General features: G+C 47.9%; 1 protein-coding gene across 9 annotated transcripts in view; it reads left to right on the top strand.

Annotated features, from left to right (window-relative positions):
• Nucleotides 1-24336, top strand: part of PPIP5K1 (diphosphoinositol pentakisphosphate kinase 1) — a 316383-nt gene that overhangs the window by 42635 nt on the left and 249412 nt on the right. For 7 of the 9 annotated variants that reach the window (XM_075345881.1, XM_075345880.1, XM_075345875.1 and 4 more), the window contains exon 2: nucleotides 3071-3587. In XM_075345881.1, coding sequence (XP_075201996.1) covers nucleotides 3432-3587 — 156 coding nt within the window. In that variant the 5' untranslated portion in view covers nucleotides 3071-3431. Of the gene's footprint in view, nucleotides 1-2848; nucleotides 2927-3070; nucleotides 3588-24336 lie in introns of those variants that run through there. The other 2 variants (XM_075345873.1, XM_075345872.1) reach the window with 2 other exon arrangements.

Genomic DNA, 24336 nt, shown 5'->3' with positions numbered 1-24336 from the left:
TTTGTAAGTAATCGTGGCCGTCCTGGTTGCATTCTGAAAGGTTTTGTTCCTGTTGAGACTGCACTTTTACAGTTGTTATTCAGAAACATGTACCTATGCTCTCATTAGTGAAAATGCTCAGTGAGTGAAAAAGGAAACATGGAAGGAGTGATCTGTCAGCAGGTTTTTGTTATCTCATCTGAGAACAGCAGAATGTAGACAGAGACTCTGAATCCAACAATGTATCACTTAGATTTCTGGGTGCAACCGCTCTGACTAGAGAACAGCGGACCTGTGGAAGTTTGGGTTCTGTGTGTTCAGGGGGACTTTAGATAAAGTTCTGTTCCACATACAGCTAGCCATAAACAGAGCACTACTGGGGCAGGGCAGACAGATTTTGTAAAAAAAAATTATTTTTTTTGTGCACACTACATCTGATAACACTGTTGTTACCCCCAGTGTAAGCCATTCAAACACTGCAAGCGGCTCGCACTGAGCCGAGAACCGAGCATATCCAAGCACAGCGATTCTCGCTCAAGTAGTGTGCATACGTAAAACACTCAAACTCTGATTTTTTTATTTTTTTTTTTAAGTCTGTGTTTAGTGCAAACACTGAACTTTACAGTTTGGGTCCGCTCAGCTGTAGTTTTGACACAATCACAGTTTTTAGATTTAACAATGCAACAAAGCTCAAGAATCTGGCTTTGCCCACACCAGGCTCTGACAGTATATTTCTATAGACAGTGAGGTGCTAATCAAGGAGGTGGCGAAGTTTTTACAACATAGAACAAGCCAGCTAGTCACAGCAATGATAATGTTCTACTGATAAAACACTTACTTTAAGTAAACAACAGCACACAAGCTTGACATATGACACATCTTTAAATTCTGTGCTTTAACCCCTATAGCATGCCATTCTCAGATTACATAGCAAAAACCTGCTGACTGATTCCATTTAAAGGGGTATGTTTTAGCTTTGTGTATGGTCCCAGCATTACGAAAACAAAGAGTAAGGAAACTTATCAAGTACATATCTTTCAAATATAAATAGTCTATCCTCTGTGTCCTGCTCATAAAAATGTATGTTAGTAAGAAATTTGGGTGTCTGTAATGTAGGTAGTTATTCCATTAAGCATCAGCCAACATCGCCCATCCTTTTACTGACCTGACTATCATCTGCATTTACTTCAAGGGATGGGGTGACAATTGTGGTTAGGGTCCTTTGTGGAGTCGGAGAGGCCCAATGTCGCTGATGTCATGTACCAAACCGTATATATAAGATGTCAGTGTTACATTATTTCTCCAAGGCTACGTTCACATGTCCATTAATCATCTATTAGGAATAGATCCAGCATAATCAGTTATCCTAGCAACAAAAGTTGGGTAGGTATAACTGTTTTGGGTTTTTTTTTTGTCCAGCAAAAAAAAAACTGCAACTGGATCAGTCTTTTTTAACATTGAAGTCTACGGTTACTGGATCAGTTTCAAACAGACGACTACTGAACATGTGAACTGTCAAGCAATCGTGCATTTGTAACTGATCCAGTAAGCAAAAAATGGATGTTTCAAATGAAAGAAAAGCAGATGGCTATTTAAATGATCCATTTCCCATAGACTTCAATACTAGAAAAACAAAACCAAATCCAGTCGCAATCATTTTTTTTTAGATTTAAGCATGCGCAGTGAAAACAAAAGGATTCCGCTGCTCAAAAAATGCAATATGCTGCGTTCTTGTCGCCCGACGGTCAGTCGTTCACACGACTGAATGTCGGGTGGCGGATGCAATGCAAGGGCATCAGTCGCAATCCGCCGCTCACACAAGTCTATGGGATCAACGCAATCCGCTAAACAGATTTGGATTACGTTGTTTATCAGAGTGGCAGATTGTGACTGATCCTAAACAACGGAAATGTGAACATAGCCGTAGGGGTACTTTGCACGCTGCGACATCGCAGGCCGATGCTGCGATGCTGAGCGCGATAGTCCCCGCCCCCGTCGCAGCTGCGATATCCTTGTGTTAGCTGCCGTAGCGAACATTATCGCTACGGCAGCTTCACATGGACTCACCCGCCCTGCGACGTCGCTCTGGCCGGCGACCCACCTCCTTATTAAGGGGGCGGGTCGTGCTGCGTCACTGCGACGTCACACGGCAGGTGGCCAATAGGAGCGGAGGGGCGGAGATGAACGGGATGTAAACATCCCGCCCACCTCCTTCCTTCCGCATATCCTACAGAAGCCGCGGTGACGCCGGTAGATGTTCCTCGCTCCTGCAACTTCACACACAGCGATGTGTGCTGCCGCAGGAGCGAGGAAAAACATCGGACCGTCGCGTCAGCGTAATTATGGATTACGCCGACGCTGCACCGATGATACGATTACGACGCTTTTGCGCTCGTTAATCGTATCATCTAGGCTTTACACACCACGATGTCGCATGCGATGCCGGATGTGCGTCACTTTCAATTTGACCCCACCGACATCGCACCTGCGATGTCGTAGTGTGCAAAGCCCGCCTTAGAGAGCCAGTGCTGATAGTTGGGAATGACTCACATCCATCCAATAGTTTGGACAACTTTTCGTACCAGAGGTAGAGTTGGAGGCAAATCCGAGAGAGCTTGTCCCTCCCATTACACCCCCTTCCCATTGTCAGTACTTTTAGACTTGGCTCTTGCAGTCTGACACTTCAGAGCCTTCCTTCTTCCTATGAAGAGCTGAGACAGCTGTCTTATGGGGTGGAGAACTTAGCACTGCAAGCCATAGGTTATTGAGCGGGCAGAACTTTGCCTCACCTCTACTGCACAGAGGAGAGCTGGTTACTAATCATCACTTTATCCAGCTCTTGGCTGAACACTCTGGTTACTTGTCAGCCCTGCTTGAAGGACACAGAACAATATTATCACCCTCCTTGCCTCCAGATTACTGACTTGTTAGTGGCTTTCATTGTGGAGTAAGTTTGTCTTCTTATATGTGTACACATAGTAAATCCTCCTCCAGTTCCTTTTATTGTGTTGTGTCTACTAATGAGTAAATATGTCTAGGTGTTTACCTAAATATTGCAAAATTTAGTAATTTTTTTTGTGTTTTGTTTTAGGTACAGCTTTCTGGATGACTGACATCTGGCACAAATCACATAGTCCTTTGGACGTCCACATTGGTATTCAACTAGTTTTCTTCCAGGACTAGATGACAATAGCTCTTCTAATTCTGACAGCCTTCTAACTAATTAATACAATGTTTCCCTCACCCGGACATATAGCGCACGCTAAAATATGTTTTTTTGTTTCATAGTTAGAAGCCCTCGGGTGTCTTATTACCACTCATGCCTCCTCTCCTTGCTTCTAAACCCCGTGTCCTGAAGCTGGAGGTCTTCGAACTGACCCCATCTTTTTACGAGATCTGTCCTATTTTTACGTGATGGTTCCAGAGCGTGATGTTAGGCTCACTAGCTTGTGATGTCATCCCTGACCCCACCCTGCGAGGGCGACAGCTCGACACCCAGATTTTTCGTCGGTGCCCGAGATGATGAGACAGACTTCCTGGAATCAAACATGAATCCAGACGAGATTGATTTCTACGAAGAAGAGGAAGATGAAGATGAGGAAGAGACGGTAAGGAAAATTTTATTACAGTTTGTTCCGCAGTGCATTTCACCCAGAAATATTTTTTTTTTCATAAATGTTTTTTTAAAGTTTTATTTTGGTTATTTCCATATCTTTTATCCCAAAATCAAGTTTAGATATACGTGATAATTCAGTAATACAGTATAATATGAAGGTAGTTTGTAGGGGTTTGGCCTAGCAACAGTTGTAGATAATACAGGCCATTGTTGAAAGCATGAAATAATAAAGAAATTTCCCCAAGAATGTAAAGGGATCTTTTCTTGCTTGTAGGTTCCAAAATATTTCTCAAAAAAGCAATATAGAATATGGTTTTTTTTTTGTTTTTATCTGAAGAAGAATAAGATTTTGCTGATATGCCTTCAGATTGAACTCTTTTGTGTGTTGTTCTTATCTGGAAAGATCTCAGAAGCAGGGGAATGCTTGAATATTTAACTCTAAAGGTACCGTCATACTAAGCAACATCGCTAGCATCATCGCTACTGAGGCACAACTTGCTAGCGATGTTGCTGTGTGTGACATCCAGCAACAACCTGGCCCCTGCTGTGAGGTCGCTGGTTGTTGCTGAATGTCCTGGACCATTTTTCAGTTGTTGCTCTCCCGCTGTGAAGCACAGATCACTGTGTGTGACAGCGAGACAGCAACAACTAAATGTGCAGGGAGCAGGGAGCCGGCTTCTGCGGAGGCTGGTAACCAATGTAAATATCGGGTAACTAAGAAGCCCTTTCCTTGGTTACCTGATATTTACCTTCGTTACCAGCGTCCGCTGCTCTCAGCTGTCAGTCCCTGCTCCCTGCACACATAGTTGGAGTACACATCGGGTAATTAACTCAATGTGTACTGTGGCTAGGAGTGCAGGGAACAGGGAGCCGGCACTGGCAGTGTGAGAGCGGCGGACGCTGGTAACGAAGGTAAATATCGGGTAACCAAGGGAAGGGCTTCTTGGTTACCCGATGTTTACCGTGGTTACCAGCGTCCGCAGAAGCCGGCTGCCTGCACACGTAGCAGAGTACACATCGGGTAATTAGCCCGATGTGTACTGTGGCTAGGTGTGCAGGGAGCCAGCGCTAAGCGGTGTGCGCTGGTAACCAAGGTAAATATCGGGTTGGTTATCCAATATTTAACTTAGTTACCAAGCGCAGCTTGCTTCCACGTGTAGCGACGCTCCAGCGATCCCTGCCAGGTTAGGTTGCTGGTGGGATCGCTGGAGCGTCGCTTAGTGTGACATCTCACCAGCAACCTCCTAGCAACTTACCAGCGATCCCTATCAGGCTGTATCGTTGTTGGGATAGCTGGTAATTTGTTTAGTGTGACTGGGCCTTTAGGCCCTGTGCGCACACTGTGTTTTTACCCCCTTTTTTGCGTTTTTGCTGCAGAAATTTCTTGAAAAAATGGTTATAACCTTTCTGCAGACATTCCCCAGTAAAACCTATGGAAAAAAAATAGATGTGCGCACACTGCGTTTTCTTTATCGTTCCTATGGGAGACCCAGACCATGGGTGTATAGCTACTGCCCCCGGAGGACACACAAAGTTACTACACTCAAAACGTGTAGCTCCTCCCTCCTAGCATATACACCCCCTGCTAGCCAGTCCTAGCCAGTTCAATGCTTTGTGTTTCAGGAGGATCACACACACATGCATCTCTGATTTTGATTTTTGATTTTTCCTTCTGGATCAAAGATTTGGAAGAAAAGTGGGTCCAGCTGGACTCCCGGCATGTCCCTTCTCACCCCACTGTGTCGGCGGTGCTGTTAAGGTTGATTTTCCAGGGCTGGAGCCTTCTCATGCCGCGCTCCTTCACCATCCCATGCTGGGGCTCTGGCTTGAAGTGGGAGCCAACACGGTTCTCACTGCTTTGCAGGAGACCGGTCTCCATCCGCAGCCCTTTTGCAGGATCCTGCTGGACGGAGCTATCACCCCCCAGGAACCTGGCAACCTGCGTCTCACAAGCTAAGTATATGAGACGTTATTACCACAGAAAGTGGTCTTTCCAGGGGTCCTTTATGTTTATTATTGGGGGAGTGTGTTTTATGTTTGGTGTTAACGTTTCCGGCCGGTTCTCCAGTTTTCACTGGAGAACCGCGCCGATGGTGCCTGCACGCCGGCCGCATGTTTTACTCTAGGCCCCGGCTTCGCCTGAGGCCTAGTTTCGGTTTCCACTGTCTCTGCATCTCAGTCAGGCAGAGGGACAGTGTGGCTCCGCCCAGCGGCTGTGCAGCACAAGGGAAGGGACACTCCTCACTAAGGAAGGATTCCCTCCCCTGGCTACCTCATTTGCCGCTCTCAGAGTAGGCCCCGCCCCCTCTCCTCGCTCCGGTCGCCATTTTCTCAGCGTTCTCTGTGCCTACAGATTCCACATTGTGACAAGTGGGGGCCGGGGCTGAGGGACTAGAGGGCACAGACATGTCTGTTTAAACGATCTGCAGCCACGACCTCCGGTTTGTGCAGCTGCTTATTTTATCCGTTTATATATGCTGGGGGCCATTCTAGACAGAGCCCACACCTCTGCAGCATGTCTCACAGAGCGAGGCTGCAGACTGTTTTGATTATACTGCAGGTAGTCTCGTACGGCTGTACCGAGCTCATAACCACTGTGGCCCCTCAGCTTGGAGGCTCATTAGTGGTCCCTCCAGCTGCTCCGGTTTCGGTGGCTGACCCCTGGGGGAATCCTATTTCCAGGGGTCGGCTGTCCCGGCATCTGCTGAGCATGCAGCCCCCTTCTCAGGGCGTTTTCTGCTTCAGCTCGCTCAGCAAAGCTCACAAGGGACTCTCCTTCTGGGTTCAGACCCCGTCCTCCTGACAGGGAGACGCAGGGTCCCCTGTCCTCCCCGTCCCGCAGCTCCGATTACGAGCTGACTCACTGGACGAGGAGGATGTCTCTACCAGGGGCTCGGACGCTACTTTATGTACATTGATCCGTAGGTGACGCAGATGCGAATGATTGGATTGCGTCCATTATACTTGTACTGGACCTCCATCCGCCTGTATCAGGGGAGTATTCCCCGCTGGCAGTCAGGCGTCAGTATACCTTTAACAGGACGAGGAGTGTGTTCCTTAACCACTCCAGTTTTCAGCCCGCTGCGTCCCAGCCCACAGCCTGTCCTGCAGACCCCACAGCGGGGTTCTGCTGCCTGTTTCCCCCTCCCATCAGAGGTGGTCAAGGAGTGTACTCATTCGCCAAGGGTGGCCACTCCAGTGTCTAGACTTTCAGCCCGGATAGTTGTATCAGTGGCTGACGGCACCTCTATAAGGATCCCACGGTACATTAATTTTGTACTGGACCTCAATCCGCCGGAGTTACCTTACCTAGGAGAACACAGCGTGTGTTCCTTAACCACTCCAGTTTTCAGGCCCCTGTGACCAAGCCCAGGGTCCGCTCTGACAGTCGCTTCCCATGAAGCGTGATTCTGCGGACTGTGTTTCCCCTGTCCACCAATGGTGGTCAAGAAGTGGGCTCATTCACCTCAGGTGGCTCAGCCCGGACCGTTATGTCAGTGGCTGATGGCTCCTCACTTAAGGTTTTGCGGTCCGCCCGGTTGTCCTTTTGGCCAAGTCGGTATGGGGGCGGCAGGAGCTTCGTTCTCCTCAGCTTTACAGCAGTGCGGTTTTTTTGTACCTTCTCTGCTTCTCTGGAGGAGATGCATTCCCTCACAGGGACTCTATGCCCAAAACGGTTGCCTGAACTTCCAGACTTCAGTCTTTTCATCCTATGCCAGGTCTGCCATGCTGGACACCGCACGGCGGTGGTCTTGGCTACTTTCCTCGCTATCCGCAGGCTCCTGTGGCTTCGGAAATGGAAGGCAGATACCTCTATAGAGGTTCCTTGCTGGGCTCCCCTTTGGTGGGACCAGTTTCTTCGGAACCAACTGGATGAAATTAAGGAAGCTCTTGGCGGGGAGTGTTCTTCCTTGCCACAAACCTAAACCAGGGATCCTGTCCAAGGCAGGAATCAGTTGAGGTTTCGGGGGTTTCCGTTCCTCCATCTGATCGTCCTCTAGCTCGGCCTAGGTTCATAGAACCAAATGGCTCGAAGCTGCGTCTTCAGAAGACCGCAGGAGATGCTGCCACTGAGTCAGCTTCCTCCGAGCTATCTAGCCACGCCAACAACCTCCTTGGTCAGTGGCAGGCTCTCTCCACTTGGCGACGTATGGTTCTAACACGTCTCCGTTCAGTGGGGGCGGGATTATATCTCCCATGGCTACAGGATGGAATTCTGTCCACCCGCCAAACAGATTTTTTCTGTCAACTCCTCCCGGCTCCAAGGCCGCCGCCTTCTCACAGGCCGTGGCATTTCTTGCAGGCCAATGGAGTAATTGTACCGGTTCCCGACTGGGAACGGTTCTGAGATTTTTGCTTAAATCTATTCCTAGTCCCCGAAGAGGGCGGTGCCTTCCGACCTGGATCTTTAGCTTTTCAAGCATAGTCAGGTGTGGCGTTTTCACATGGAGTCTCGGTCTTGTTCCGTGTGTTTTTCACCGGATCAATCAAGAACCCAAGGAGATTCCCTAGCAGCCATCGGCATCAGTGATGCCTATCTGCAGGGGTCAATCGCAGTTTCACACCAGCGTTGACTACGTTTTGACAATCGGAGTGGTCCAATTCGTGGCTCTTCCCTTGGGGTTAGCCACGGCCCCTTGAGTATTCTCATTGGGGCAGCTGTGATTAGGGTCCTGCACCCCTAGGGATTGGCAGTGATCTTTTGCCCTAGACGGCCTTCTTGTCGGGGCTTCATCCAGTGCTGACTCTTAGCAGAGTGCTTCGCTCACTCTCGCCACTCTAACCTATTCGGGTGGCTTGTCATTCTGTCCGAGTCCACTCTGACTTCGAACCAGAGGTTCTCAGGGACGCAATTCGAGACTCTGTCGGCACTTGCGAAGCTGCTCTTAGTCGATCAGTAGTCCCTCCGCTGGCGGTCGACGTCGTTCTACCAGACACCATATACAGGTGCTGGTCAGACGGTGGCGTCAATGGAAGCGATTCCTTGCCCAGTTTCTCCTGCGTCCTCTGAGACTGGATGTTTTCCGCTGTACAAGCGAACTCCCTCCTTCCACGGGGTGGTGGCTTCGCCACTGACCAGGGGCTCGTTTCAGTGGTGGCTTCGGCCACTCTGTCTCAGGGATGCTCCTTCCTGGCCCCGTCCCGGGTGCTCCTCACCAGGATGCTAGTCTATCCGCCTTGGGAGCAGTATATCTCCACCGTGGAGCGCAGGGCGCTTGGACTCTGTCCGAATCAGCCCTCTGGATCAATGTGCTGGAAATCAGAGCTGTATTTCTAGCTCTCTAAGCCTTCACCATCTGGTGGCGGCTAGGCACATTCGAGTCCAGTCAGACAACGTGACAGCGTTTTCCTACATCAGCTTCCAGGGCGGGACACTCAGCCACCTGGCAATCTTGGCGGCTCAACATTCTTTAGTGGACAAGGGACTCCTAGTCCACCGTATCCGCAGCCCACATCCTAGATGTGAAAACTGTGAGGCAGACTATTTCAGCTGTCCAACCGTGGTCCACAATCCTCAGGTTTTGCGGTAGACGCACTGGTTCATGTTTGATCCCAGCTTCGTCTCTTTACGTATTTCACCCTCTACCTCTTGTCCAGAGTCCTGCGCAAGATCAGTAAAGGGGGCCGTCGGGTCATTCTCATACTCCAGACTGACCCAGGCAGGTTTGGTACTCTGACCTGCTCCTTCTGTCCGTTGGGTTGCCATGGCATCTTCCGGACCGTTCAGACCTTTTCTCAAAAGGTCCGTTTTTTCCGTCAGAATTCTGGATTCTCAGATTGACGGTGTAGCTCTTGAGTCCTGGATCTTGGCGACTTCTGGTATCCTTCCTGAAGTCATCTCCGCTATGACTCGAGCTCCAAAGTGTCCTTTGACCTTTTTGGCCTTGCCGACCCTCCTGTCCCTTCCACAGTCCGGTCTACAGCTAGGACTATCCCTCATTAAGGGACAGGTCTCGGCTCTGTCAGTATGTGCCAGCGGCGTATCGTCCGGGTGCGCTCCTTTAAGGACGCATCTCACATCATTCCGCCTTTCCGGCGGCCTATGGAGCCCTGGGACCTTAATCCGGTCCTCCCGGTTCCCGGAAACCCCCCTTTGCGCCTCTTAGGGAGGTTTCTTTGTTTCATCTTTCACAGAAAGTAGTCTTTCTAGTGGCTATAATTTCGCGTCAGAGAGTTCTGGCTGCACTCTCTCAGAGTCACCCCCCTTTTTGGTCTTTTGCATCAAGACAAGGTGGTCTCCGTCCGACTCCGGACTTTTTTCCTAAGGTGGTTACTGCTTCCACCTTATCCGGGGCAATTTTCCTGCCTTCCTTTTGTCCGGCTCCTGTTCATCGCTTTGAGGAAGCGTTGCATATCCTGGATCTGGTGCGGGCGCTCCGGATCTATGTGTCTCGCACCGCCGTTATTAGGCGGTGCACCTCTCTCTGGTGCTGACTGCTAGTCAGCGTAGCGGTCTCTCGGCATCTAAGCCGACCCTGGTTCGTTGGCTTAGGTCGGCCATTTCCGATGCCTACAAGTGTACTCAAGTGCCTTCCCCGCCGGGGATCAGAGCACATTTGATCAGACCTGTCGGCGCCTTTTGGGCTTTCAGGCACCAGGCTACGGCTCAGTAGGTCTGTCAGACTGCAGCTCGAATTAGTCTGCATACTTTTTCGAAGCACTACCCAAGGCATGCTCATGCTTTGGCAGACGCGGGCTTGGGCAGACGCATCTTTCCGGCGTCTGTCGCCCATTTGTGAAGTAAGGTTTTGCCTGCTTCTCAGTTGTCTGTTTATTCCCACCCATGGACTGCTTTAGAACGTCCCATGGTCTGGGTCTCCCATAGGAACGATAAAGAAAAAGAGAATTTTGTTACTTACCGTAAATTCTTTTTCTTATAGTTCCGTCATGGGAGACCCAGCACCCTCCCTATTGCCTGTTGGCAGGTTTCTTGTTCCGTGTGTCTTCACCGGCTGTTATTGTTGTAGACAGAGGTTCCGGTTCTTCCGGATTTTACTCTGTCTCTTCTTGTGGGTGGATGTCCTCCTTCAGCTTTTGCACTAAACTGGCTTGGACTGGCTAGCAGGGGGTGTATATGCTAGGAGGGAGGAGCTACACGTTTTGAGTGTAGTAACTTTGTGTGTCCTCCGGGGGCAGTAGCTATACACCCATGGTCTGGGTCTCCCATGACGGAACTATAAGAAAAAGAATTTACGGTAAGTAACAAAATTCTCTTTTTTTTGTCAAGAACATTCTTTAGGCAGAATTTCTTGAGAAAAAGAATGAGCATATCACTTCTTTTCTGCAGGTACCAGCGTTTTTTGCCATAGATAATGGTAAAAAAACGCAGGGACCAACCTGTGGAAAAAATGCGGATAAAAACACATATTTTTTTTGTGCGTTATTGGTGCGTTTTTTGAGCGCAAGTGTGGTAATCTTTCAGACTCTTAAGAAATTTCTTGAGAAAAATCCTTTTTCTAGTGCGCACAGGGCCTAAAAGTAAAGTTTTTGTTTTGGCTTGATTTAAGTACATTGAAATGTATTAAAGCACCACTCCAGGGGGGGATTTTTGCATTTGGAGGGGTGCTTTTCATCTAAGGGGTACTTCTCACATAGCGAGATCGCTGCTGAGTCACAGGTTTTGTGACGTACCAGTGACCTCATCAGCGATCTCGCTGTGTGTGACACTGAGCAGCGACCTAACCTCTGCTGTGAAATTGCTGATCGTTAGACACTGTTCTGCTTCATTTTTTGCTCATTGGTCTCCCGCTGTGCAACACGCATCGGCGTGTTTGACTGCTGGAGACCAATGAGCACCGACTCTGTGTAAGCAGCATACGCTGGTAACCAGGGTAAATATCGGGTAACTAAGCAAAGGGCTTTGCTTAGTAACCCGATGTGTACCCTAGCTACGTATGCAGGGAGCCAGCGCGGGCAGCCTGTAAGCGGTGTACGCTGGTAACCAGGGTAAATATCGGGTAACCAAGCAAACCACTTTGCTTAGTTACCCGATATTTACCCTGGTTACCAAGCATCATTACAGGAGTCGCTGGTGGCTGGTCGGTGGTGAGATCTGCCTGATTGACAGCTCACCAGCAACCATGTAGCGACGCACCAACGATCTCTGACAGGTTAGATCGATGGTGGGATCGTTGGTGCGTCCCTACGTGTGACCCCAGCCTAAAGGTCCAGTCACACTAAGCAACTTACCAGCGATCCCAACAACGATAGGGATCGCTGGTAAGTTGCTAGGAGGTTGCTGGTGAGATGTCACACTGCGACGCTCCAGCGATCCCACCAGCAACCTGACCTGGCAGGGATCGCTGGAGCGTCGCTACACAAGTTGCTGGTGAGCTCACCAGCAACCAGTGACCAGCCCCCAGCGCCGCGTGGAAGATGCTGCGCATGGTAACTAAGGTAAATATCGGTAACCAACCCGATATTTACCTTGGTTACCACTGCACGGAGCTACACGTGCAGAGAGCAGGGAGCAGCGCACACTGAGCGCTGGCTCCTTGCTCTCCTAGTTACAGCACACATCGGGTTAATTAACCCGATGTGTGCTGCAGCTAAATGTGCACAGAGCAGGGAGCAGCGCACAATGCTTAGCGCTGGCTCCTTGCTCTCCTACTTACAGCACACATCGGGTTAATTAACCCGATGTGTGCTGCAGCTACATGTGCACAGAGCAGGAGCCGGCACTGACAGTGAGAGCGGAGGAGGCTGGTATCAAAGGTAAATACCGGGTAACCAAGGACAGGGCTTCTTGGTTACCCGATGTTTACATTAGTTACCAGCCTCCGCAGAAGCCGGCTCCTGCTGCCTGCACATTTAGTTGTTGCTGTCTCGCTGTCACACACAGCGATCTGCGCTTCACAGCGGGACAGCAACAACTAAAAAATGGCCCAGGACATTCAGCAACAACCAGCGACCTCACAGCAGGGGCCAGGTTGTTGCTGGATGTCACACACAGCAACATCGCTAGCAACGTCACAAAAGTTGTTCGTTAGCAGCGATGTTGCTTAGTGTGACGGGGCCTTAAGTCTCCTGCTCCTGGTCTTATACTCACCCTCTGGTGCCTTTAGCTGTTATCGGCGCCGCCCCAGTAGGTCTCCAACATTCTGTGACCTGCCAGAAGCTCCAGTGTTAAATGGAGCACTGGAGGTCACAACTCAATACATCTCTATGAGAGCCTTCTTCTGGCCTCGTTCTGGCTCTCATAGAGATGTACTGAGAGCTTGTGATGTAACTTCTGACTTCTGTCCAGTCAGAATTTACAGTCAAAATATAACAAAAGACAGTTGCACTCTGAAATGCTAAATCCTGCAAACAATTATAGTATGAATATAGATATGCATTAGTACTTAAGGAAATCTAGGAAAATTGAGATATTTAGCATACAAAAATGGCCATTTCTCTATCTGCCCAGTAGCCATGTCAAGGCATATCTCATATATTGGGAACCTACACTGAGTTGAAGTCTCTCTCTTTGTTACAAACTTCCATGTGTAAGGGCATGTAGGAACCTGCTGCTATAGGATAAAATCACCAGTGACTAATGGGGGAGGGGTGCAAAAGATGAGTCCCCGGGACTGGAGCGACGTCGAGAAAAGGTGAAAATGCCAGAATGTAAGTATTAGAGTGGGTCAGGGGACTTGGGTTTAATGCAACACTCCAGCGCTGAAAAACCCAAAGTGCTGAAGTGGTTCTTTAAAATAGATTTTGCTACGTTCTGCTAGAATTATATTTTTGGGGATAGATATATTGTTTTCAGTATCAAAAATCAAAGTTACATAATTGACCGTAATATAAAGTCTTATAGGACTCAGTCTGCTGACTGCTTAGGCCTTCCCTTGCTTCCCTTCCTTCCTTACTCCCCTTCCTTCCCTTTTTTCCCTTTCTTCCCTTCCTTCCTTGCTTGCCTTCCTTGCTTCCCTTCCTTCCCATCGTCTAAAGGCCCCTTTACACACTGCAACATTCCTAGCGATATCACTGTAACTTCACCAGTTTTGTGACGTAATAACGACCTCCCCAGCAACATTGCAGTGTGTGACACGCATCAGCGACCTGGCCCTCGCTGTGAGGTCGCTGATTGCTACAAGTCATTCAGGACCATTCTTTGGTCCTTTGTTTCCTGCTGCGCAGCATGCATCGGTGCGTTTGACACCGTTACAACGACATCGTTAGCAACTCAACCCATAGGCGTGCTAGCGTTCCCTTTCCAGCGAGGTCGTTCTGCAGGTCCGTATCGCTGCTGCATCGTTGGCCAGATCTGCCTGTTTGTCATCTCACCAGCGACTGTTAGAGACTTTCCAGGGATCTCGGCCAGGTCGAGATCTCTGGTGGGATCGCAAGAAAGTCTCACTGTGTAAAGAGGCCTTTAGTCCTCAGCCAGACGTCCATGTTGCAGGTATGTGTTCTATCTGTTGTTTCCATAGATACAGCTCATACCCATTTTAAAATAAGGAGCTTTTCCGATTTCCATGTTTTTCACAGACCTTGTGTCAATGTAAAACACACGGAGACATGTCCAGTATCTATTGGTATCCCGGATTTAAAGGGCCAATACAAGTCTGTGAATCTGTGAAAAATACCTACAGCACACAGATGGCATTTGTGTACCGTCATTGTGCTCTGTATACTTAGCTTTATCATTCTTTTATTTATTCATCCATTCATGAAAAACATTGATAACACACAGGTCTTAAGCTGGGTTCACACATAGCGACAGCGTCAACGACGTCGCTGTTACGTCACCATTTTCTGTGACGTAGCAGCGACCTAGTAAGTCGCTGTTATGATTGCTGCTTAGCTGTCAAACACAGCAGACACAGCAGCGATCATAACGACACGCGTCGCTGTGGAAGCCATGCTGCACTTGGTAACTAAGGTAAATATGGGGTAACCATTACCCGATATTTACCTTGGTTACCAGCGCACACGCTTAGCGCTGGCTCCCTGCTCTCCTAGCCAGGGTACACATCGGGTTAATTACCCGATGTGTACTCCGGATCCGGCTACATGTGCAGGGAGCCAGCGCTAAGCGGTGTGCTCTCACGCTGCCAGTGCCGGCTTTCTGCTCACGTTACTGGAGTACACATCGGGTAATTAACCCGATGTGTACTCCAGCTATGTGTGCAGGGAGCAGGGAGTCGGCAGCACTGGCAGTGTGAGAGCGGCGGTGCTAGTAACTAATGTAAATATCGGGTAACCAGGGAAAGGGCTTCTTGGTTACCCGATGTTTACCGTGGTTACAGCTTACCGCAGCTGCCAGACGCCGGCTCCTGCTCCCTGCTCGCTTCAGTTTGTCGCTCTCTCGCTGTCACACACAGCGATGTGTGCTTCACAGCGGGAGAGCAACGAATAAAAAATGAAGCAGGACATTCAGCAACGAGCGGCAACCTCACAGCAGGGGCCAGCTCATTGCTGGATGTCACACACAGCGACAGCGACGGGACGTCGCTGCTACGTCACCGAAAATGGTGACGTAGCAGCGATGTCGCCATCGCTGTGTGTGACACCACCTTTATACTGATGACCCATGAATCCAAAGCACTGATGACACCAGTGCCATTCTTCACGGTAATGTTTAAACAGAGATGTGTGAATGAGGCATTACATAGTGAAGAATAATCTGATGAAAGATCCGCTGTAAAGGGTTTTTTATTTTTTTCGGAAACATTGTTTATCCCGTCTTTTTTAAAAAAATGAAAAAAAATATTTGTTTCTTACTTACCCTCTGGTCCGGAACAGAGTGTCCTCCACTGCTCCCAGTGACTATTATTGTCTGCAGCGCTGTTCTCGCTGATCTGCTGCAGCGCAGTTCTCGCTGATCTGCTGCAGTGCTGTTGATGTGGTATCAGCGCTGCAGACAATGACAGACACTCGTAGGACTCCACGGTTCAGTGCTGGACTTGGAGAGGGCAAGTATAACAGACAGGGGTTTTATAACAAGCTTCAACTGGGGGAGAGGGATTTTCCAAAACCTGAAATCTTCTAAAGGTATATAAAAATGGTTACTAACAGTAATAAAATTGGGTCAAATTAAACTTTGTTCTATTCACTGCAATATCCAGAAACCTTTAAAAAGAATAGTCCTATTTTTTAATAAGCCTTTTTTGAGTCTATAATTAAAAAAAAATAACCATCTTTGTGGGACATTACCCAGGTCTTCTTCATTCTCTCTCCACATTTAATGTCCGTTTTTTTTTTACCCCTTTGCTCATTGTTTAGCATTTGGATTGCTGACATATTGTCTTGACATATCACATTACTGAAGCGATGGCTTACTACCCTTCACCACCCCCCACTGTATCAATATGTCCATCATAAGCACCTTGGCACTTAAGATTGGCTATCTCTGCGCAAATGTTTACTTGTTGACAATAGACTGTTTCCAATAGAAATTTGATACAGATTTAATTGTTTAGAGCCTAAGGGGTGCTTCACACACAGCGAGCTCGCTGCCGAGATCGCTGCTGAGTCACGCTTTTTGTGACGCAGCAGTGACCTCATTAGCGATCTCGCTGTGTGTGACACTGAGCAGCGATCTGGCCCCTGCTGCGAGATCGCTGCTCGTTACACACAGCCCTGGTTCGTTTTCTTCAAAGCCGCTCTCCCGCTGTGACACACAGATCGCTGTGTGTGACAGCAAGAGAGCGACAAATGAAGCTAGCAGGAGCCGGCATCTGACAGCTGAGGTAAGCTGTATCCAAGATAAACATCGGGTAACCAAGGTGGTTACCCGATATTTACCTTAGTTACGAGCCTCTGCAGCTCTCACGCTGCCTGTGCTGCCGGCTCCGGCTCTCTGCACATGTAGCTGCTGTACACATCGGGTTAATTAACCCGATGTGTACAGCAGCTAGGAGAGCAAGGAGCCAGCGCTAAGCAGTGTGCGCGGCTCCCTGCTCTCTGCACATGTAGCTGCATTACACATCGGGTTAATTAACCCGATGTGTACTGTAGCTATGGTAGGAGAGCAAGGAGCCAGCGCTCAGTGTGCGCGGCTCCCTGCTCCCTGCACACACAGCTGTGCGCTGGTAACTAATGTAAACATCGGGTAACCATACCCGATGTTTACCTTAGTTACCAGTCTCCGCAGCTTCCAGACGGCAGCTCCGTGCAAGCGCAGCGTCGCTTGCACGTCGCTGCTGGCTGGGGGCTGTTCACTGGTCGCTGGTGAGATCTGCCTGTTTGACAGCTCACCAGCGACCATGTAGCGATGCAGCAGCGATCCTGACCAGGTCAGATCGCTGGTCGGATCGCTGCTGCATCGCTAAGTGTGAAGGTACCCTTACAAGAGAATGGGAGTGGGTCATTTGGAATTGCAGCTCATGACCCTTCACTCTAAAGCTGGGTTTACACACTGCAACATCGCAAAGGACATTGCTGTAACGTCACCGATTTTGTGACGTAACAGCGACCTCCCTAAGTCTCTGCTAAGTCGCTGGTGAGCTGTCAAACAGGCAAACCTGGCCAACAACGCAACAGCGATCCGGATCTGCAGAGCGACCTAGCTGGTTGTTGGGGACGTTGATAAGCAGCCTTTTGAAAGGGAAGTTGCTAACAAAGTCGCTGCAAAGTCTTTCACACACTGAAACTTTCCAGCGATGCATGCTGCACAGCGGGAAACAAAGGACCTAGGAATGGTCCTGAACGATTTGTAACGATTACAACTTCACAGCAGGCGCCGGGTCGCTGATAGGTTTCACACACTGCAACATCGCAAACAACATCGCTATTGCGTCACAAAACCGGTGACGTTACAGCGATGTCGTTTGAGATGTTGCAGTGTGTAAACCCAGCTTAAGGGTACCTTCACACTTTAGCGATGCAGCAGCGATCCGACCAGCAATCTGACCTGGTCAGGATCGCTGCATGGTCGCTGCATGGTCGCTGGTGAGCTGTCAAACAGGCAGATCTCACCAGCGACCAGTGACCAGCCCCCAGCCAGCAGCGACGTGCAAGCGACGCTGCGCTTGCACGGAGCCGGCATCTGGAAGCTGCGGACACTGGTAACTAAGGTAAACATCGGGTATGGTTACCCAATGTTTACATTAGTTACCAGCTCACACCGCTTAACTTAGCGTGTGCAGGGAGCAGGAGCCGGCACTGGCAGTATGAGAGCTGCGGAGGCTGGTAACGAAGGTAAATATCGGGTAACCACCTTGGTTACCCGATGTTTACCTTGGTTACAGCTTACCGCAGGCTGTCAGACGCCGGCTCCTGCTCCCTTCACATTCAGGATTGTTGCTCTCTCGCTGTCACACACAGTGATGTGTGCTTATCAGCGGGAGAGCAACAATAAAAAAACGAACCAGGGCTGTGTGTAACGAGCAGCGATCTCACAGCAGGGGCCAGATCGCAGCTCAGTGTCACACACAGCGAGATCGCTAATGAGGTCACAAAAAACGTGACTCAGCAGCGATCTCAGTAGTGATCTCGCTGTGTGTGAAGTACCCCTAAACCCCTGCCATTTCATGCATTTAAAAAAAAAAAAAAATAAAAAAAACTAGAGGTCTGTTTTTTTCCAATGGTAATATTTGGTAATAACAGGTTGGCCATATGGCAAGACTCGTTAGGCCTCATTCAGAAGTTGATTTTTTTTTATGTACTTGTTCTATCAATATTTTTCTTCATAAGGAACAAATACTTATAGTCTATGTATCTGTTCACATATCTTTGTTTTTTTTGCAAACTGAATGGCCAATTTTGAAAACAAACTAAAATGAATACTTAGAGGAGCTGAGCAAATAAAATAAGAGAAATAAACTGGCCATTTTGTCTTGATGAAGGGTTCTCTTTAGCAATGAGTGATTGTTTTAGCTTGCTGATAAGTTGTCCTTTAATAATTGCTACTCTGCAAAAGATTTTTCCTAGAGTGTTTTCTGAATGTTCCTGGACAGATAGTTCTTCCTTTCCTTGATTTGAGTAAAGATGGGTCGTCCAGCGGATTGACTGTTTACTAGATGGTTATTGGTTTAATAGTTGTTCAACCCTCGGCTTTCTTCTGTATAAAGACCTCCATATACAATAGATAGCTGTTGGTTGACCAGTGGTTTAGGGGTGCTTCACACACAGCGAGCTCACTGCCGAGATCGCTGCTGAGTCACGCTTTTTGTGACGCAGCAGTGACCTCATTAGCGATCTCGCTGTGTGTGACACTGAGCAGCGATCTGGCCCCTGCTGCGAGATCGCTGCTCGTTACACACAGCCCTGGTTCGTTTTCTTCAAAGGCGCTCTCCCACTGTGACACACAGATCGCTGTGTGTGACAGCGAGAGAGCGACAAATGAAGCGAGCAGGGAGCAGGAGCCGGCATCTGGCAGCTGCGGTAAGCTTGTAACCAAGATAAACATCGGGTAACCAAGGTGGTTACCCGATATTTACCTTAGTTACCAGCCTCTGAAGCTCTCACGCTGCCTGTGCTGCCGGCTCCGGCTCTCTGCACATGTAGCTGCTGTACACATCGGGTTAATTAACCCGATGTGTACAGCAGCTAGGAGAGCAAGGAGCCAGCGCTAAGCTAAGCGGTGTGCGCGGCTCCCTGCTCTCTGCACATGTAGCTGCATTACACATCGGGTTAATTAACCCGATGTGTACTGTAGCTAGGAGAGCAAGGAGCCACCGCTCAGTGTGCGCGGCTCCCTGCTCCCTGCACACACAGCTAAGCGGTATGCGCTGGTAACTAATGTAAACATCGGGTAACCATACCCGATGTTTACCTTAGTTACCAGTCTCCGCAGCTTCCAGACGGCGGCTCCGTGCAAGTGCAGCGTCGCTTGCACGTCGCTGCTGGCTGGGGGCTGGTCACTGGTCGCTGGTGAGATCTGCCTGTTTGACAGCTCACCAGCGACCATGTAGCGATGCAGCAGCGATCCTGACCAGGTCAGATCGCTGGTCGGATCGCTGCTGCATCGCTAAGTGTGAAGGTACCCTTAGCCGGCGGTTATCTGATCCAACCTTTCCATACATAGGAGAGCTTGCTCTTGTCTTCTCTATGAGAGAGCTTTTGAGGTAGCTTTTCTTACCAAGAACAAAAAGATCAGCAGTTCAAGAGCAGACCTGGATCCTTATCTTTCTCAGTCATCATCTGGAGTAGATTCTGGAGGCCCCCATATAAGTTAAGGTACCGTCACACATAACGAGATCGCTTGCTGGGCAGGACACATCGCTGTGTTTGACACTGTGTGACAGGGTCACAGTGACTGCTGAGATCGTTATACAGGTCGCTACTGCGACCTGTATTGTTCCTGCATCGCTGGTAAGATCTGACTGTGTGACATCTCACCTGCGACCTCCCAGCGACTTACCTGCAATCCCTATCAGGTCGCATCGTTTTCGGGATCGCTGGTAAGTCGTTGTGTGTGACTGGGCCTTTAGACTGCTGGCCGATATCTGCGGGCTCAGCCGACATTATGTGTGTGTCCTAAAAGGGTTGTCTGATTTTAAGCTACAAGTCTTCAGTCACTCTACGTGACTGCAGACTAGTGAATCCTCACATCCACCACCCATAGTGGGTGGTCATGTGACCACAAGTATGTAATTTGCATACTTCCGGCCACATTCCGACTAGATGTATCCGGCATTGCACAATGCACTTGTATTGATCGAGGCCGGATACAGCCTAGTTGGCATGTGACTGTATGTATGTATGTATGTAACTCACATACTTGCAGTCATGCACCTGAATGCTGCTGGCACCGGAGTATCCTCACAGCGCATAGTATGTGCGTGTCACATAGAGTGACTACAGACTTGTAGTTTTAAGGCCCCTTTACACACTGAGGCTTTCTAGCGATCCCACCAAGCGATCCCGACCTGGCCGGGATCGCTGGAAAGTCACTGGTGAGCTCTCAAACAGGCAGATCTGCCCAACGACGCAGCAGCGATCCGGACCTGCAGAACGACCTCGCTGGTCGTTGGGGACGTGTCACACAGCAAGGGAAAGGGAACGCTATAGCACGCCTACGGGCTGGGGTCTAAGTCACTAACGATGTCATTGTAACGGTGTCAAACACACCGATACATGCTGTGCAGCGAGAAACAAAGGACCAAAAAATAGTCCTGAAAGATTTGTAGCGATCAGCGACCTCACAGCGGGGCAGGTCGCTGATGTGTTTCACACACTGCAATGTCGCTGGGGAGGTCGCTGTAACGTCACAAAACCGGTGACGTTACAGCGATATCGCTAGCGATGTTGCAGTGTGTAAAGGGGCCTTTAAGGCCCAACAACTCCTTTAAGGGGTATAGCTGCCTTTGTTGCCTACAAGTGTATTCTAAATTGATAGTACTGTAACTGATTTCCTAGGGTAGATATGTGTTAAGTGTTAATTTCCCTAACTTGTTAGATAACAAACAGGTAGATTAAGCAGTAGTGATGGACTCTGCCCCTGGTTTACAGTTTCGAAATGGGGAGAAAAAAAGTCAAGTATTGAATTGTTCGCTACCTATCTGTCCAGAGAGCTGGTGACTGTGTAGCGTATCTCAGGGTATAACTAGTTCCCAGAAGTCTGGGGACATATCATGGTGTCAGGCACCCTTGCTTCCACACTGGATTGGAGGCGACTCTTCCAAGATAAAGACCAGTTGTTGCGTCAGGTAATATCCACATGTTCTACAGCTGGAGCTGTAAGGAGCTATTACGTGTATGTGCACAGCAGAGTAAGACTCCATTCACAATGACGTCTTGAGTTCTGTATTGATACGGCATCCGTGAAAGATCTATCAAAACCTGTTTTGCAAACCATTGTAACAGATTATTATGGATGCAATAGATCTATAATGAATCTGTAATTTGTCTTCTATTTTTATCAAAGTGCAGTGGATAGCAACCATACTTCAATGTGAATAGAGCCTAAGCCTTTCATATTCTTATCTAATTCATTCTTTCAGAGAGGTGTACAGATTTATGGCCTGTCCATTTTTGCAGTTAGTATATCTTTCTGTAGAATATGCCTAGATTGAATTGAGTTTGCAAACCTTTTTAACCCTTAAAGAAGCACCCCCTTTAATATATTTTTTCATTAAGTTTGTGTATATATCATTGTAGTGTGTGTAGTAATGTACTCATCTATGGGATTCAGCGACGTTCTTCTCTGCGTCTTAGTGACGTCACCTTAATTCAGACTAATTGACTCACTCTGTGTGAGCCGGAAGTTTCTTTTACAATGTAAGTCATTGGAGCCTCGTTCTGAGCCTTGTTTTGAGGCTCTAGAGACTTACAGCGCAATGTGACCCGGAGAGTCTGCAGAGCGATGGCATCACTGAGAAGAGAAGCAGAACAGCGCTGGATCCGAGAGATAGCGGCGGTATCTGAGTATATTAATACACTCACACTACACCACATAAAAAATGAAAAAAAAAATATATTATGGGAGGTCTTCCTTAACCCCTTCAGCCCCCGGGCACTTTCCGTTTTTGCGTTTTTGTTTTTTGCTCCTTTTCTTCCAAGAGCCGTAACTTTTTTATTATTCCGTCAATCTTGCCATATGAGGGCTTGTTTTTTGCGGGACGAGTTGTACTTTTAAATGAAATCATAAGTTTTACCATATAGTGTACTGGAAAACGGCAAAAAAATTCCAAGTGCGGAAAAATTGCAAAAAAAGTGGGATCGTACAATAGTTTTTGGGATATTTTATTCACGGTGTTCACTATATGGTAAAACTGATGTCTGGGTGTGATGCCTCAGGTCGGTGCGAGTTTGTAGACACCAAACATGTATAGGTTTACTTGTATCTAAGGGGTTAAAAAAAATTCACAAATTTGTCCAATAAAAGTGGCGCACGTTTTGCGCCATTTTCCGAAACACGTAGAGTTCTTATTTTTTGGGATCAATGGCTCAGTGATGGCTTATTTTTTGCGTCTCGAGCTGACGTTTATAATGGTACCATTTTTGCGCAGATGCTACGTTTTGATCGCCTGTTATTGCATTTTGCGCAAAACTTGCGGCGACCAAAAAACGTAATTTTGGCGTTTGGAATTTTTTTGCCACTACGCCGTTTACCAATCAGAATAATTGATTTTATATTTTGATAGATCGGGCATTTCTGAACGCGGCGATACCAAATATGTGTATATTTATTTATTTTTTAACCCTTTAATTTTCAATGGGGGGAAAGGGGGGTGATTTGAACTTTTAGGTTTTTTGTTTTTTTTTTTATTTTTTAAAACTTTTTTTTTTACTTTTTTTTTTTATTTTACTAGTCCCCCTAGGGGGCTATAGCAATCAGCAATCCGATCGCTGATCGCTATCTGCTGATCACAGCAATACCGCTGTAATCAGCAGATTCACTCACTTTGGTTTTCCCTCTGCTCTCGGCCGAGGGAAAATGAAAGTGAAAGATCATAGCAGCAGGCGTCATCACATGACCCTGTGCTACGATGGCAACCACCGATAGTCACGTGATAACACACGTGACTTCCGGTGGGGGCGGCGGTAAGTAACAAACATGGCCGCGCGCATTTAAATCTTGCTGCCAGACTTTGGCAGCAAGATTTAAGGGGTTAATGGCCGCGGGTGGAAGCGATTCCACCCGCGGCTAGCAGGCACACATGTCAGCTGTTGAAAACAGCTGATATGTGTGCCGATCCACGCCGCCTGCCCGCGGCAGGGGGCGGGGCTTAACGGGACACGATCCTGGACGGATAGATCCGTCCAAGGTCGTGAAGGGGTTAAAGGGAACCAATCATCAGGATTTTCGTATATAACCTAAACCCAGTGCTATACTGGCGCTATCAGGCTGATTCTATACATACCTCTAGTGGTCAGTTCGGATGTTTAGGTTTTGAAATCCAAAAAAGTAAAGTTTATAAAATCAGCTGCTTGTTGAGTGACAGCAGCTGAGGATCAGATAATATATTCATAGTTATCCCCTCCTCCTGTTAGAATTAGCATAAGTATTATACAAACTATTCACTTTTTCACTTGCAGGACCTGTGGGAGGTCATACCCATGTGATCAGAAGGGGCGGGGCCTCAGCCAAGAAAGCTGGATACCAGGTGACATGGGTATGACCTCACACAGGTCCTGCAAGAGATAAAGTGAATCAATTGTATAATACTTATGCTAATTCTAACAGAGGGAGGGGATAACTATGAATATATGATCTGCTCCATTTCAGCTGTCACTCAACAAGCAGCTAATTTTATAAACTTTATTTGCTTATGTTTCAAAACCTAAACATCCGAGCTGACTACTACAGGTGTGTATAGAATCAGCCTGATAGCACTAGTATAGCACTGGATTTAGGTTATATAGGAAAATCCTGGTGATTGGTGCACTTTAATAGAAATATAAATTAAAGCAATAACCATCATGTCTTCAGATACATTGGAAATGTTTTGAATCAATAGAAATCTCAGAGAAATAAATCTGGCTAAGTAGTAAATGTCAGTGCAATGTCAGACACCGTAACATGAATTTGTACTCATCTTTCAGTGTACAAATTGGTTTCATGTTTTGAATCCTCATAAAGGCCATAACAGTTGTTTCAAATGGGAATTTATGGCCACGTCTACATTTCAGAATAGGCTTTTAGGCTTTCTGACAACAGTGACTTGTATGCAGAAGAAATGACATTTCCTACATTTAGAAGAATTTTCGAATAACTCGAAGAGTTTAAAATAAAATGGGTTGTGTGTAGATTTCATTTGAGCCACACCCTGTATAAATTTATTCAGGAAAATGTATCATTTCTAGTATAGCAGAGGTATGAGTACAAAAGGCAGCTTACCAGACACAGGGATAATAGGGGGTGC

The sequence above is a fragment of the Anomaloglossus baeobatrachus genome, chromosome 4 (genome assembly GCF_048569485.1).
Source record: "Anomaloglossus baeobatrachus isolate aAnoBae1 chromosome 4, aAnoBae1.hap1, whole genome shotgun sequence".
Lineage (NCBI taxonomy): Eukaryota > Metazoa > Chordata > Amphibia > Anura > Aromobatidae > Anomaloglossus > Anomaloglossus baeobatrachus.
This window is presented reverse-complemented; position numbering and strand designations above follow the sequence as displayed.